The 13,308-nt window shown below is 48.0% G+C and overlaps 1 protein-coding gene across 2 annotated transcripts in view; it reads right to left on the reverse strand.

Annotated features, from left to right (window-relative positions):
* Positions 1 to 781: 781 nt before the first annotated feature.
* The window catches only part of sema5ba (sema domain, seven thrombospondin repeats (type 1 and type 1-like), transmembrane domain (TM) and short cytoplasmic domain, (semaphorin) 5Ba), a 278,339-nt gene continuing 265,812 nt past the window's right edge, over positions 782 to 13,308 (reverse strand). For both annotated transcript variants that reach the window (XM_080199511.1, XM_080199512.1), the window contains 4 exons: positions 10,997 to 11,146; positions 9,259 to 9,297; positions 8,001 to 8,209; positions 782 to 3,358 (listed from right to left, as the gene is read on the reverse strand). In XM_080199511.1, coding sequence (XP_080055637.1) covers positions 3,206 to 3,358; positions 8,001 to 8,209; positions 9,259 to 9,297; positions 10,997 to 11,146 — 551 coding nt within the window. In that variant the 3' untranslated portion in view covers positions 782 to 3,205. The remainder of the gene's footprint in view (positions 3,359 to 8,000; positions 8,210 to 9,258; positions 9,298 to 10,996; positions 11,147 to 13,308) is intronic.

Here is a 13,308-nt window from a genome sequence, read left to right on the forward strand (position 1 = left end):
TTGGAGGAGGTTACTGAGATAGGGTGGGAGGGGTGCACTGGCAAGAGTTGAAATAAAAACAGAGGTGGGAGTATTCGTTTTCCAGGTGCAATCCTTGTTCAGATCACCTCGGAACTCCATTCACGCTCACACACACACACACTCACACACTCACTCACACACACACACACACACACACACACTCACTCACACACACACACACACACACACACACACACACACACACACACTCACTCACACACACACACGCTCACTCACACACACACACACACACAGACACACACACACACACACACACACACACACACTCACTCACTCACACACACACACACACACAGACACACACACGCTCACTCACACACACACGCTCACACACACACACACACACGCTCACTCACACACACACACACACACAGACACACAGACACACACACACACGCTCACACACACACACAGACACACACACACACACACACGCTCACTCACACACACACACAGACACACACACACACACACGCTCACTCACACACACACACACAGACACACACACACACACACAGACACACACACACACACACACGCTCACTCACACATACACACACACACACACACACACACGCTCACTCACACACACACACACACACACACACGCTCACTCACACACACACACACAGACACACACACACACGCTCACTCACACACACACACACGCTCACTCACACACACACACACAGACACACACACACACACACACACACAGACACACACACACACACGCTCACTCACACACACACACACACAGACACACATGCTCTCACACACACACACGCTCACACACACACACACACATGAATTATCTCGGAAAACTGACTAAACATCTCCTCTGGTGCATCCAAATGTATTTGGATCCTGGGCAATTGCCACCAGTTCAAAACAGCAGTTCACTGCATGGGTCAAACCACAACCCTGTCAGTAAAGACCACCAGAAAAAATTGGCAGCTGTGGTGTAAAAGACAGGAGTTTTCACTCAAAGGAGTATAAACCATCACTACTGGCAAGAGATTCTTTTAGCTTGTCACATGTACCTCAGTGCAGGTAACCTTATAACTACCTTTGCAATGCATACGATTCTCAACACATAGAATCATAGATTACCTACAGTGCAGAAGGAGGTCATTTGGCCCATTGAGCCTGCATTGACCACAATCCCACAAACATACATACATCACCCAGGAAAATTTGGACTGCCCCCTTTGGGGGAACCCAGTTGGTTGAGCTATTGTATGAAGTTTGGTCTCCCTTATAATCGATGGAGAGAAATGCAGGTTTGACCACAACCGGCAGCAGACGATTACTTGGCAAAGCAGGTGATGCAGCAGGGTTGGAGTGCAGCATCCCCACATAACAATGGCTGAGATCACAGCGTAGATCTACACCCCTTCCAACTGGCACCAAACACCAATAACTTGTTACAGGAGGTCAAAGCCAGAGAGCTTTGAGTTGGGTCCCAGCTTCTTTGCTTGAGCTCCGGAAGCTGACCAGACCTCAAGCGTGTTGCTTTGAACTTTGAACAGAACTTGTGTCCGTGGTTTCCCGCCAAGCTCGTCAGCACGGGGAATATATGGAAGGATTCCGAATTCCTGCTCAAACATCTTTGGGGAGTATGTGGGCGAGTTTCAACTCACAGGACAAACAATGCACCGGCATCCCACCCTCAGGCAGCGCCAGCCCTCCACCCCCACCCCAAAACACAGGCCTTCCCTTGTTGTTCCAGGCAGGGTACTGGAACCCCCTCGCTAGTAGCACTCCGGGTGCACCCTACATCCCATGGATTACAGTGGCGAAGACTCACCAGCACCTTCTCCAGGGTAACTGGGAATGGACAATAAATGCTGGCCGAGCCAGCGATGCCCACATCCCCATGGAAGAATATTTTAAAATTCTGATGTCGAACTTAAACCACGCAGTAAGACGATGGGGGGGTGGGTGGTGTTAATATTCCTGCTACACTAGCATTTGTGAAACTCTACACAGCTGCAGTTGCTGGCCCTTCTGCCCATTTCCCCATCACCCTTGCCTACTAGCACAATTATTTTTCAGTGGAGCGGGTAAAATGGAGGTGCAACTTATATCCGCCAATAATAATAAATACGCAAAGCAGTCAAACGGCCCAAACTAAGGGCAACCTTGCATCAAACGAATAGAGTTGAACCTTCAAAGGACCCTACTCCAGATTATTTTAACAGTTGCTCGTCGCTGAAAGGGATTTGAGGCCTAGCTGAACTTGGTGACTAGCGACAGCGAACGGGGCCGTTGTGAGCCCTCGTTTGGCGTGTTTGGGTTGCCCTCCGCATAGATTTCATTGGAAAAGTGCAGAATTTCCGATTCTGGGAATGCAAGCGGGGACAAAAGTAGAAACAAACCATAATACAGCCTGAAGCTACTCAAAGGAAACCTGATCAGTTTTAAAAAAAACAAGAGTGTTTTGATGGGGGATTTTGGACTGCTGATGGGCTGAGATGAAGGAGTTCGGGAGAGGATCGTAAACAATGTCATGGAAATTGCCGCAGCGAATGGCCTGTTTCTGCGCTGTAAATACAATGTGTGAGACTATGTCTTGCTACTGTTAGGCTCCATAAGGTACACATCTGAAAATTAATACTGAAAGGGGGAAAGAGAGAGAAAAAAATAAACTTTCGATGACAATAAAAAATAACACACCCCCTCCCCCCTCAGTAACGAGGGAGCATTTCTGTATCCAGATGCTACAGTCTCATTCTCAAAATCACCTCTGTGGAGAAACCCTCAGCAAATCTACTTTCACAGAGACAACACGTTGCTGTGGCAACTATCGTATTGTTCATCCACTGTGGTGGCCATTTTGTTTCCGCCATTTTGTTTCTCTCCCCGCACACGAAGCAAAGCTCAGTCTTTCTCGCCAGGGAGTCTATTTAGAGGAAAAGAAAAATCCATTGCTTACTAAGTCATTGCTTCTTATAAGTCATAAGCAAGTCTCGATGGCTGGACCGCGGATCTTGAAGAAGTGCAAATCGTTAATGAAGGACTCCACAAAATTTGGACTGTGATTGGCTGATGCTATGACTCGACTACAGTTGTTTGCTATGATTATGGATCATTCTCAGGGGGAAATCCATTGCGGTTCAGTTCGAAGCACCGTCTCCGGGGCAAGTTGGCCAGGAGGGCTTTAGGTGTAGGCTCTCCCAGGCGAGGAGTCAGGTCTGTAGTCATACTTATTCAGGGTGGTGGGGTAGTACGTTGTGGTGTACACATTTGTCTGCTGTAGCGAGGAGAAATAGTTGCTCCGGTCGTCAGGAATCAAATTGTTTTTGTTCAGCGTCTGGGGCAAAATAAAGAGTCAAATTAACGTTGAAGGTTCAAAGCGACATCAGGCAATTTAGTCAAAATGCTCCTTGGCTGACTTAAGAATCTGCATTTATCTAGCGCCATTCCCTGGCCTCTCAGGGCGCTCCACAGCCAATGACGTACCTTTGATGTGTAGCAGCTGTCGAAATGTAGGCCAAGGTGTTTTGTGCACAGCAACATCCCACATGCAGCAGTGAGATAAATAACAATGTTTTTGAGGGATAAGTGAGAACTCCCTTGCTCACCTTCAAGATGTGTCGACCCAAGAGAGCGCACTGGGGGCCTCAGTTTAATCTCTCAGCCGAGAGACGGCACCTCCGGCAATACTGCACTCCCTCGGTACTGACACTGGGTTAATTTCAACTTTATTTATCAGTAGGCATACATCAACACTACAATGAAGTTACTGTAAAAATTCCTCAGTCACCACACTCCGGCGCCTGTTCGGGTACACTGGGCAAGAATTCAGCACGGCCAAAACACCTAACCAGCACATCTTTCGGACTGTGGGAGGAACCGGAGCACCTGGAGGTAAACCCTCCTCAGAGACAGTGACCCAGGCTGGGAATCGAACCCGGGGTCCTTGTCGCTGTGAGGCAGCAGCGCTACCCACTGTGCCACCCACTGGTAGTGTCGTCCGAGGTTCTGCTCTCAAGTCACTGATGTGGGGCTGGAGCTCACAGCCTCAGTGTCGGAAGCCAGCGTGCTAAGGCACTGAGTCACGGTTGATTAACGGAACACAAGTGGCTATAATAAACTATTTTTTCACCCCGATAAGAGGAAATTAGTTTTCAATTAGCGCCGACCAGTGATGCCGACGTGTTTAAATGAAATGAAATGCGGCAAACAGTTTATATAAGGTTTGTGATTAGCTTTTCCACGGAAATTGCAATCTCCACGTAACTCCCTCGCCAGTCACAAAACAGTAACAAGAGGCGGTGGGGGGGGGGGCTACAGTGTGCACAGAAGTCACATATCGACTTTGAGAACTAACTGACCCACTCAGGCCGTGTAATAGCCTCCGATAGTTGACTGAAGGTGACCAGAACCCCCCGCTTATCAGTAATGAGTACACACAGCTAATTATTCCTTCTAATACATCTACAATGCACAGGGCATTAATCCGTAAAACCCATCAAGCTGCAGACAAGATTAGTGCAGGAATTTTATAATAAGCCTGGCTTTTAGCCAACAAAGATAAACCTTCAGTTTAAACAAAGCATAAATCAGATTTGATGCCTTGATTATAAACAGGATCACTGAAAGCAAATTCCACTCTTCTCCTGTTCAAACAGAAAACAAACTTATTAACAATCTACTTTCTTGTCCACCATTTTATAGATTCTCACAAGCACAGAAAAAGGCCATTCAGCCCATCCTGAAAGTAGTAGGCTTACATTAAGATGGGAGTGAAGGGATACGGTCCCCGGAAGTGTTTTAGCTAAATCAGTGCGGGCTTGGAGGGCCGAAGGGTCTGTTCCTGTGCCGTAATTTTCTTTGTTCTTTCTCCTTTAACACTGCAGTGAAGTTACCTAGTTGCCACACTCCGGCGCCTGTTCGGGTACCCTGAGGGAGGATTTAGCACGGCCGACGCACCCTAACCAGCACGTCTTTCAGACTGTGGGAGGGAACCCACGCAAATACGGGGAGAACGTGCAGACTCCGCACAGACAGTGCCCCAAGCTGGGAACTGAACCGGGGTCCCTGGTGCTGTGAGGCAGCAGTGCTAGCCGCTGTGCCGCCCCTGCAACTGTTCTTAGTTCCACTGCGACTGTTCTTATGCTCCCCTACCCCCCCACCCCACCCCCCCATTCTTTGCTGATCTCTGGAAAACTGCTGATGTTTTATTGTTGTTGTGGATAGAGTGAGGTGGCAGGTCCCTGCTGGAGTGGGGACTGAGCCCCCATGCTGTTGGCATTGATCTGGTCCACACGCTAACCATCCAGCACACTGAGCTAACCAGGCCTCCTTCTCACCTGATAGCCCTTGTAAACTGTAGATCCATACAGCGCGGAAACAGGCCCTTCGGCCCAGCATGTCTATGCTGACCATCAGATATCGATCTATACTATTCCTGTTTACCAGCACTTGGACCATAGTCTTGGTGGTTTACGTGCTTCTCCAGATCCTTAGGATCATAGAAACCCTACAGTGCGGAAGGAGGCCATTCGGCCCATCGAGTCTGCACCGACAACCAACCCATCCTGGCCCCATACCCATAATCCCATACATTTACTCTAGCTAGTCCCCTTGATACTAAGGGGCAATTTAGCATGGCCAATCCATCTAACCCGCACATCTTTGGATTGTGGGAGGAAACTGGAGCACCCGGAGGAAACCCACACACAGACGGGAAGAACATGCAGACTTTGCACAAACGGTGACCCAAGCCGGGAATCGAACCCGGGTCCCCGGCATCGCAGTGCCGCCCCGTGCTTCTTCACTTTTGCAAGAGTACCTGCCTCCATCACCCTCTCAGGTATTTCTACGCCCGCTGGGTATAAGTAATTTTCCTCGGATCCCCTCGAAACTGCTCATTCCTAACTTTAAACTTGCGCGCTCTGTCTTAGACCCCTCTGCCACGGGGAAAAGATTCTGATGATCTACCCTATCTAGGTCTCTCATAATTTTGTAAAGCTCTATCAGATTCCACCCGCATCCTTCCCAACTCTCTGTGGGATATGGTTTGCATAGCTAAAAACGGACTGAATAGATCTGCGAGAGCCATGTATGAGAGAGACCTTGCTCTGACTAAGACCACAAGAGACGACAAAGGCTTGTGAACGAACCCCTGTTCATCACGCAAACCTCCCGTCCACTGACACCGTTTACAATTCCCGCTGTCTCGGCAAAGCAGCCAGCATAATTAAGGACCGCACGCACCCCAGACATTCTCTCTTCCATCTTCTTTCATCAGGAAAAGGGTAGAGAATTCTGAGGTCACATACCAAGCAATTCGAGAACAGCTTCTTCCCTGATGTCATCAGACTTTTGAATGGACCTACTTGGCTTTAAGTTGATCTTTCTCTACACCCTAGCTATGACTGTAACACTACATTCCGCAATCTCTCCTTTGCTTCTCTACGAACGGTATGCTTTGTCTGTAAAGTGCACGAGGAACAATACTTTTCATTGTATCTCAATGCATGTGACAATAATAAATCAAATCAGTTAGAAACAAGATCAAAGGCAATGGGAGATTGTGGAATGCCGTGTTAAAATGGGGCCCTCACCCATCTGCGTGTCTTTCGATTAGATTTGATTTTGATTTGGTTTATTATTGTCACATAGAACAAAGAACAAAGAAAATAACAGCACTGGGACAGGCCCTTCAGCCCTCGAAGTCTGCACCGACCATGCTGCTCGACCGAACTAAAGCCCTTATCCTTCTGGGGACCATATCCCTCCATTCCCATCCTATTCATGTATTTGTCGAGATGCCCCTTAAAACTCATGTATTAGTACACATTGAAAAGTATTGTTTCTTGCGTACTATACAGACAAAGCATACCATTCATCGAGAAGGAAAAGAGAGAGTGCAGAATGTAGTGTTACAGTCATAGCTAGGGTGCACAGAAAGATCAACTTAATGCAAGATAAATTCATTCAAAAGTCTGATGGCAGCAAGGAAGAAGCTGTTCTTGAGTCAATGGGTACGTGTCCTCAGACTTTTGTATCTTTTTCCCGACAGAAGATGGTGAAAGAGAGAATGTCCAGGGTGTGTGGGGTCCTTAATTATGCTGTTTGCTTTTCTGAGGCAGCGGGAAGTGTAGACAGAGTCAATGGATTGGATGTAATGGATTGGGCTACATTCACAACCTTTTGTAGTTTCTTGTGGTCTTGGGCCAAGCAGGAGCCCATACCAAGCTGTGATACAACCAGAAAGAATGCGTTCCATGATGCATCTGTATAAGTTGGTGAGAGTCATAGCTGGCATGCCAAATTTCCTTAGCCTTCTGAGAAAATAGAGTTCTGACAAAGATTTCCCTTGTCCCTCTTACAGACGAGGACTCATCCTGTGCTCCCGTGCCTTTAACATGTCTGGTATCTTGCCTGGCTAACCATTCATTAGATCCAGAGCTTGAGCCTTTGTGGGCAATTTGGCTCACAGCAGAACCCAATCGTGACCTTACCCAACCCCCACGGACTTGCATTTCTCCACACCAAAGGCTATTTATCGCACACCCTGGATGTGTCAGTGAGTTCTCAATGGGGACATGTGGCTCCCACGCAGACTGCGTTCACCCACCCACCTCTTTCCTCCCACACAGCTTTGGAGTGTGGGAGGAAACTGGAGCACCCGGAGAAACACTCACAGACACGGGGAGAACATGCAAACTCCACACAGATGGTCTCTCAATGCTCCCAATGATCAGGGTGGGGGGGTTACATGCGGTGTGACATGAACCCAAGATCCTGGTTACATGAGTAAGATGGATATAGAAGGATATGAGCCTGGGACCCTGGTGCTAGGAGGCAGGGATGCTAACCACCATGCCACCCATTTCAGCACAGGAGAAACAGCCAAGGGGAAGGGAAGATGCCAATCTCAAAACAAACAAAGCACAAACATGCCAGCCCTCACTAATGGACAGGATATGTAAATTCACCCTTACCTTGATTTCCATGGGATTGTAGAGTTCGTTCTTGTTACTCTGAGTGCTGCCTTTGTAATTCAGGTGGTTGGGGGTAGTTGGATGAATGACGGTGGATTCCTGAGATTGTCGGTGGCATCGCTGGCAATATGCATAGATCAGCAGGGTGATGAGTGTGGCACCCAGGAAGCAGGAGATCCCGGTGGCAATCAGATGGTAGACACTAAAAGCTGGGTGAACCAAAGGTTAGCAACTTCAGTGAAGCACCAGATTGCATGTCACAACCTTCAGACTATACTGGGACGCAGCTCAGATCTGCTACCGTCCAGCTATCGTTCACTGAGCTGCCAAGGCAGGCTGCTGTGAGGAAGCATGTTACTAGCTCCCCGCGATGTCCTGTAACTACTTCCTGAGCTACACATTGCTGTCTCCCGATTCTGTCTCTGTAATTAAATCCGAGGTTTAGAACTAAATCACTCTCTAACAATCCTCATTGCTGTCATAGAATCATGAAATACAGCGTGGAAGGAGACCATTCGGTCCATCGAGTCTGCGCCGACAACAATCCCACTTGGCCCCATCCCCATAACCCCACATACTTACCCTGCTAATCCCCCGACGCTAAGGGGCAACTTAGCATGGTCAATCAACCAAGTCCAAAACTAGGGGGCACAGGTTTAAGGTGAGAGGGGAGAGATACAAAAGTGTCCAGAGGGGCAATTTTTTTACACAGAGGCTGGTGAGTGTCTGGAACAAGTTGCCAGAGGTAGTAGTAGAGGCGGGTACAATTTTGTCTTTTAAAAAGCATTTAGACAGTTACATTGGTAAGATGGTTATGGAAGGGCCAAATGCGGATAATTGGGATTAACTTAGGGGTTTAAAAATAAAAGGGAGGCATGGACAAGTTGGGCCGAAGGGCTTGCTGTAAACCTCTATGGCTCTATGGCCATCTTTGGACTGTGGGAGGAAATCAGAGCAGGAAACCTACACAAACATGGGGAGAACCTGCAAACTGCACACAGGCAGGGACCCGAGGCTGGAATTGAACCTGGGTCCCTGGTGCTGGGAGGCAGCAGCGCTAACCACTGTGCCCAATACTCACTCTACATCATTCCTCCGGTACATGTTACTGTCCCCACTACTTGCTCTCTAACACTCCTCCTGGGAAATGATTTATCACAGAGAGTCTGAACATTTGATTCTAAAGGGTGCCATGATCACTCAGGCCACAGCAGACTCTGTGATGATGCAGTTCAGTTGTGACAGTTCTAGCACTCACCTCCACAGTTGCTGTCACTCCCAATGGCTGACTGGATCACTGCAGGAGAGAAGAAGAGTAACATTTAACCTGAATGGAGCAGAACCTCAAATCCCAAACTGAGATCAATTCAGAATTCTAATCAGTGGTCGCATCCATGCAGTGGGCCTGTTATTGTTTTAATTTAAGTTTTTTACTTATTAGTCACAAGTAGGGTTACACTAACACTGCAATGAAGTTACTGTGAATGTCCCCTAGTCGCCACATTCCAGCGCCTGTTCAGGTACACTGAGGGAGAATTTAGCACGGCCAATGCACCTAACCAGCACGTCTTTTGGACTGTGGGAGGAAACTGGAACACCTGGAGGAAACCCACGCAGACACGGGGAGAATGTGCAGACTCCGCACAGACAGTGACCCAAGCTGGGAATCGAACCCGTGTCCCTGGCGCTGTGAGGCAGCAGTGCTAACCACTGTGCCACTGTGTCGCCCCCTATCCATTGTGTGGGCGATTTCAGAAAGCCGGACTAACAGTCCTGGGAAAACAAGTTTGAGTGCTGAATCCAGTCCAAAATATCCGGAAAATATATTTTTAATGACCTGGTAACAGTGCGGCCGTGAAGCGTTCACAGCGTCATAAAAAAGCCAACCAATTTAGGACAGGAAAACTTGCTATCCTTCCCGGTCTGTGCATCCCACATCAACTCTCAGCTACCCTGCCATTCAGTTGCAACACCTTCTTCTTGAGGGAAACACTAATAGATACCGGACTCACCAGCGACGACCTCACCTACCAGAATCAATACAATAAACTGGTGAACCTACCCCCTGAAATAGAAACTTACTCTCAGTGAAAGGACAACGAAATCCCAGTTACAGGCTTCCCACCGTCAGTCTATCAGGCTGTTGCCAGCTACAGTGTTTGGGGTTGTGAATCCTTTGCCACTGGCTTGATTAAAGAAAACTTCAAGCAAAGTTGCCCCTACCCTTCCACGCATTAACGGCCTTTCAGAATATATTGCAACGCTCCGATCTTCAGACCAACTTGTTGGCTAATTGAACACAGCAAGATCCCACAGCCTGTAGTGAACCATGGAATCGCGGCACAGGAGGAGGCTATTCAGCCCATCCAGCCCATTCTGACCAAGGAAAAGGCTGCTTGCCTTCCAGTTGGAGATGTATAGCCCGATAGGCTTTGCGACTATAGGTGCCGATAAGAAAGACTTGCATCTGGGGAAGATTCTGGCGAATTGGCAATATCAGTGGACTGGTTACCCAGTAGGCCCAGCTAATCCTCTGGGGACACAGGTTCAAATCCCACTCTAGTAGCTGGTGCAATTTAAAATTCGATTTAAAAATCTGACACATAAAGCAACCATTGTCCAAAAAAGAGCCATCTGGTTCATTCATGTCCTTTAGAGAAGGAAATCTGCTGTCCTTACCTGGTCTGGCCTACATGTGACTCCAGACCCACAGCAATGTGGTTGATGTACCACTGCTGTCTGAAATGGCCTAGCAAGCCACTCAGCTCAAGGGCAATTAGGGATGGGCAACAAGTGTTGGCTTTGCCAGTGACACCCGCATCCCATGGAAGAGTGACGTAGGAAACTCAGCAGCTGCTTTGAGCACAGCAAGATCCCACAAATAGCATCCTGATAATGACTGATTGAGGGATAAATATTGACCAGGACACTATGGGGTGATATTGATATTTCACAGCTCCACGGAACACCATAGTTCAGTTCACTGTCAAACTCACCAGGAATTTCATTGTAGAGACACTGTCGGAACTGAGTGCTGTTTCCCACACATTGCATTGCGTCAGGATTGGGAATCTCACATCGACGACTGCGAAACTGTGTGTCCTCCTCGTTGCACAGGCTCCATTCAGTCCACACTGACCAACCACCTTTCAGATCAGAAGATGATACTTTAAATTTCATAGCAAAATTAAAATCAGTCTTCTAATATAACGTCACATCCCTGAACTTGGCAACTTGCTGTGTCTGCCCGCAACATCTGAAAATGCTTCACTTGCCATGAAATACTCAAAAGTGGTGACAATTGTTGCTATCTTTTTTTAAGTTTATTTATTAGTCACAAGTAGTCTTACATTAACACTGCAATGAAGTTACTGTGAAAATCCCCTGGTCGCCACACCCCAGCGCCTGTTCGGGTACACAGAGGGAGAATTTAGCATGGCCACTGAACCTAACCAGCACATCTTTGGAGTGTGGGAGGAAACCGGAGCACCCGGAGAAAACCCACGCAGACACGGGGAGAATGTGCAGATGCTACACAGACAGTGACCCAAGTCGGAAATCGACCCCGGATCCCTGGCGCTGTGAGGTGGCGGTGTTAACCACTATGCCTATATTTTGTTCGATTTTAAAATTCTCATCCTTGTTTTCAAATCATTTCAAGACCTCTATCCTCCCTATCTGTGTAATCTTCTCCACCCCCACAAAACATTTGGTGACTTTTGCTACCCTCTAATTCTGGCCTCTTCAGCGTTCCTGATTTTAATCACTTCTCCTACTTACGGCTGTGTCTTCAGTTGCCTGGGTCCCAAACTCTGTGGTTCCTTCCCAACATAACTCCACCTCACTTTCCTCCTTCACCCTTAACCCCCCCTACATGCAAAAGGAACAGTCCCTTTAAGAAGGCTTGCTTGACTGATCGCACCCCAATCTTAAAGGGGTCACACAATCCAAAAGGCCAGCAGCATTCCGATGTTGGAGGGAGTACTGACAATGGAGAAAGAGTCAGGGAACGGGATTAATTGGGACAGCTATGCTCCATGGGCGACACGGTGGCACAGTGGTCAGCACTGCTATCTCACATTGCCAGGGACCTGGGTTCGATTCCCGGCTTGGGTCAATGTCTATGTGGAGTTTGCACATTCTCCCCGTGTCTGCGTGGGTTTCCTCCGGATGCTCCAATTTCCTCCCACAGTCTTAAAAACGCGCTGGTTAGGTGCATTGACCCAAACAGGCGCCGGGGCATGGTGAATTCCACAGTAACTTCACTGCAGTGTTAATGCAAGCCTACTTGTGACTAATAAATAAACTTTACGGATCTGGCCCAGGTAAGATGGGCTAAGTGGCTTCCTTTGATGCTGTGGGCAGAGAAGAGTAACAGAGCTCTAGACAGAAACAGGGAGAGAGAACCAGTGGGTGACAAAGAAGTGACAGAGAGAGAGAGATAAAACGCACCAGAGACCAGGAAAACAAGCAGAGATCAGCCAGCTGATGAGGGACATACACAGAAAGAGAGTCCGACAGACCAATGAATGATAATAGTAAAGAGAGGGAATATTGTGTTTAGCTGTGTTTCTTTCTCTTGTGTACAGGGCTGAGTACACAGAAACAATCGGGCTGTTCCCAAATTGTTCCATCCACACGGGGAAATTCCTGAGCAAATCCATTTTGATCACAGCTGGTGAAGGGAGTGCGGTTCAGAGTCTGCACTCAGTCTGGGGGTGCTGGAGAGGTGGAAGTTAATCAGGAATAGGTTTCGAGCACTGGTGCTGCCGGCTAGACTGTAGAGTTTGGGAACAGGAAGAAAATACATGTGGGTATTCATTTATCCAATTATTGGCTTCCTCTGCAGCAACTAGAGGGGAGTTTCTTGCACATAAATCTCAATTAACGGGAGTAATTTGGAAAAGTATCTCATTATTTTTAATAACACATTTTGACTACAGCGGGCAACCTGCAGCGTTTCAACTCTCTTTATTGAGGTTGCGTCCTGCTGTGCTCAGTGTTTAGCTTGCCATCGCTAGCTGCGACACTGAGCACAATGGGGTCAATTGTCGCCCACCCTTCAGCTGTAGCTGAGGTCAGGAACCCTCTTGTCAGACTGGAGCAGAGGAGTCAATGAGCCTGGATCTCTATCAGTGCTGGACAATCGCGAGGTCTCACTGATCAACCATCTCTCTGAGAGCGGCCTCGATAATTCAGTGAACGGACAGACTCCCATCCCTAAACCTGGATTTTCCAGCCCTGCCATGGAGATCCATTGACTTCCAGCAGGACTGGAAATCCCCCACCTTTCCATGCTCTGAGGTGT

This window comes from Carcharhinus amblyrhynchos, chromosome 11, assembly GCF_965287045.1.
Source record: "Carcharhinus amblyrhynchos chromosome 11, sCarAmb.v2.hapA, whole genome shotgun sequence".
Lineage (NCBI taxonomy): Eukaryota > Metazoa > Chordata > Chondrichthyes > Carcharhiniformes > Carcharhinidae > Carcharhinus > Carcharhinus amblyrhynchos.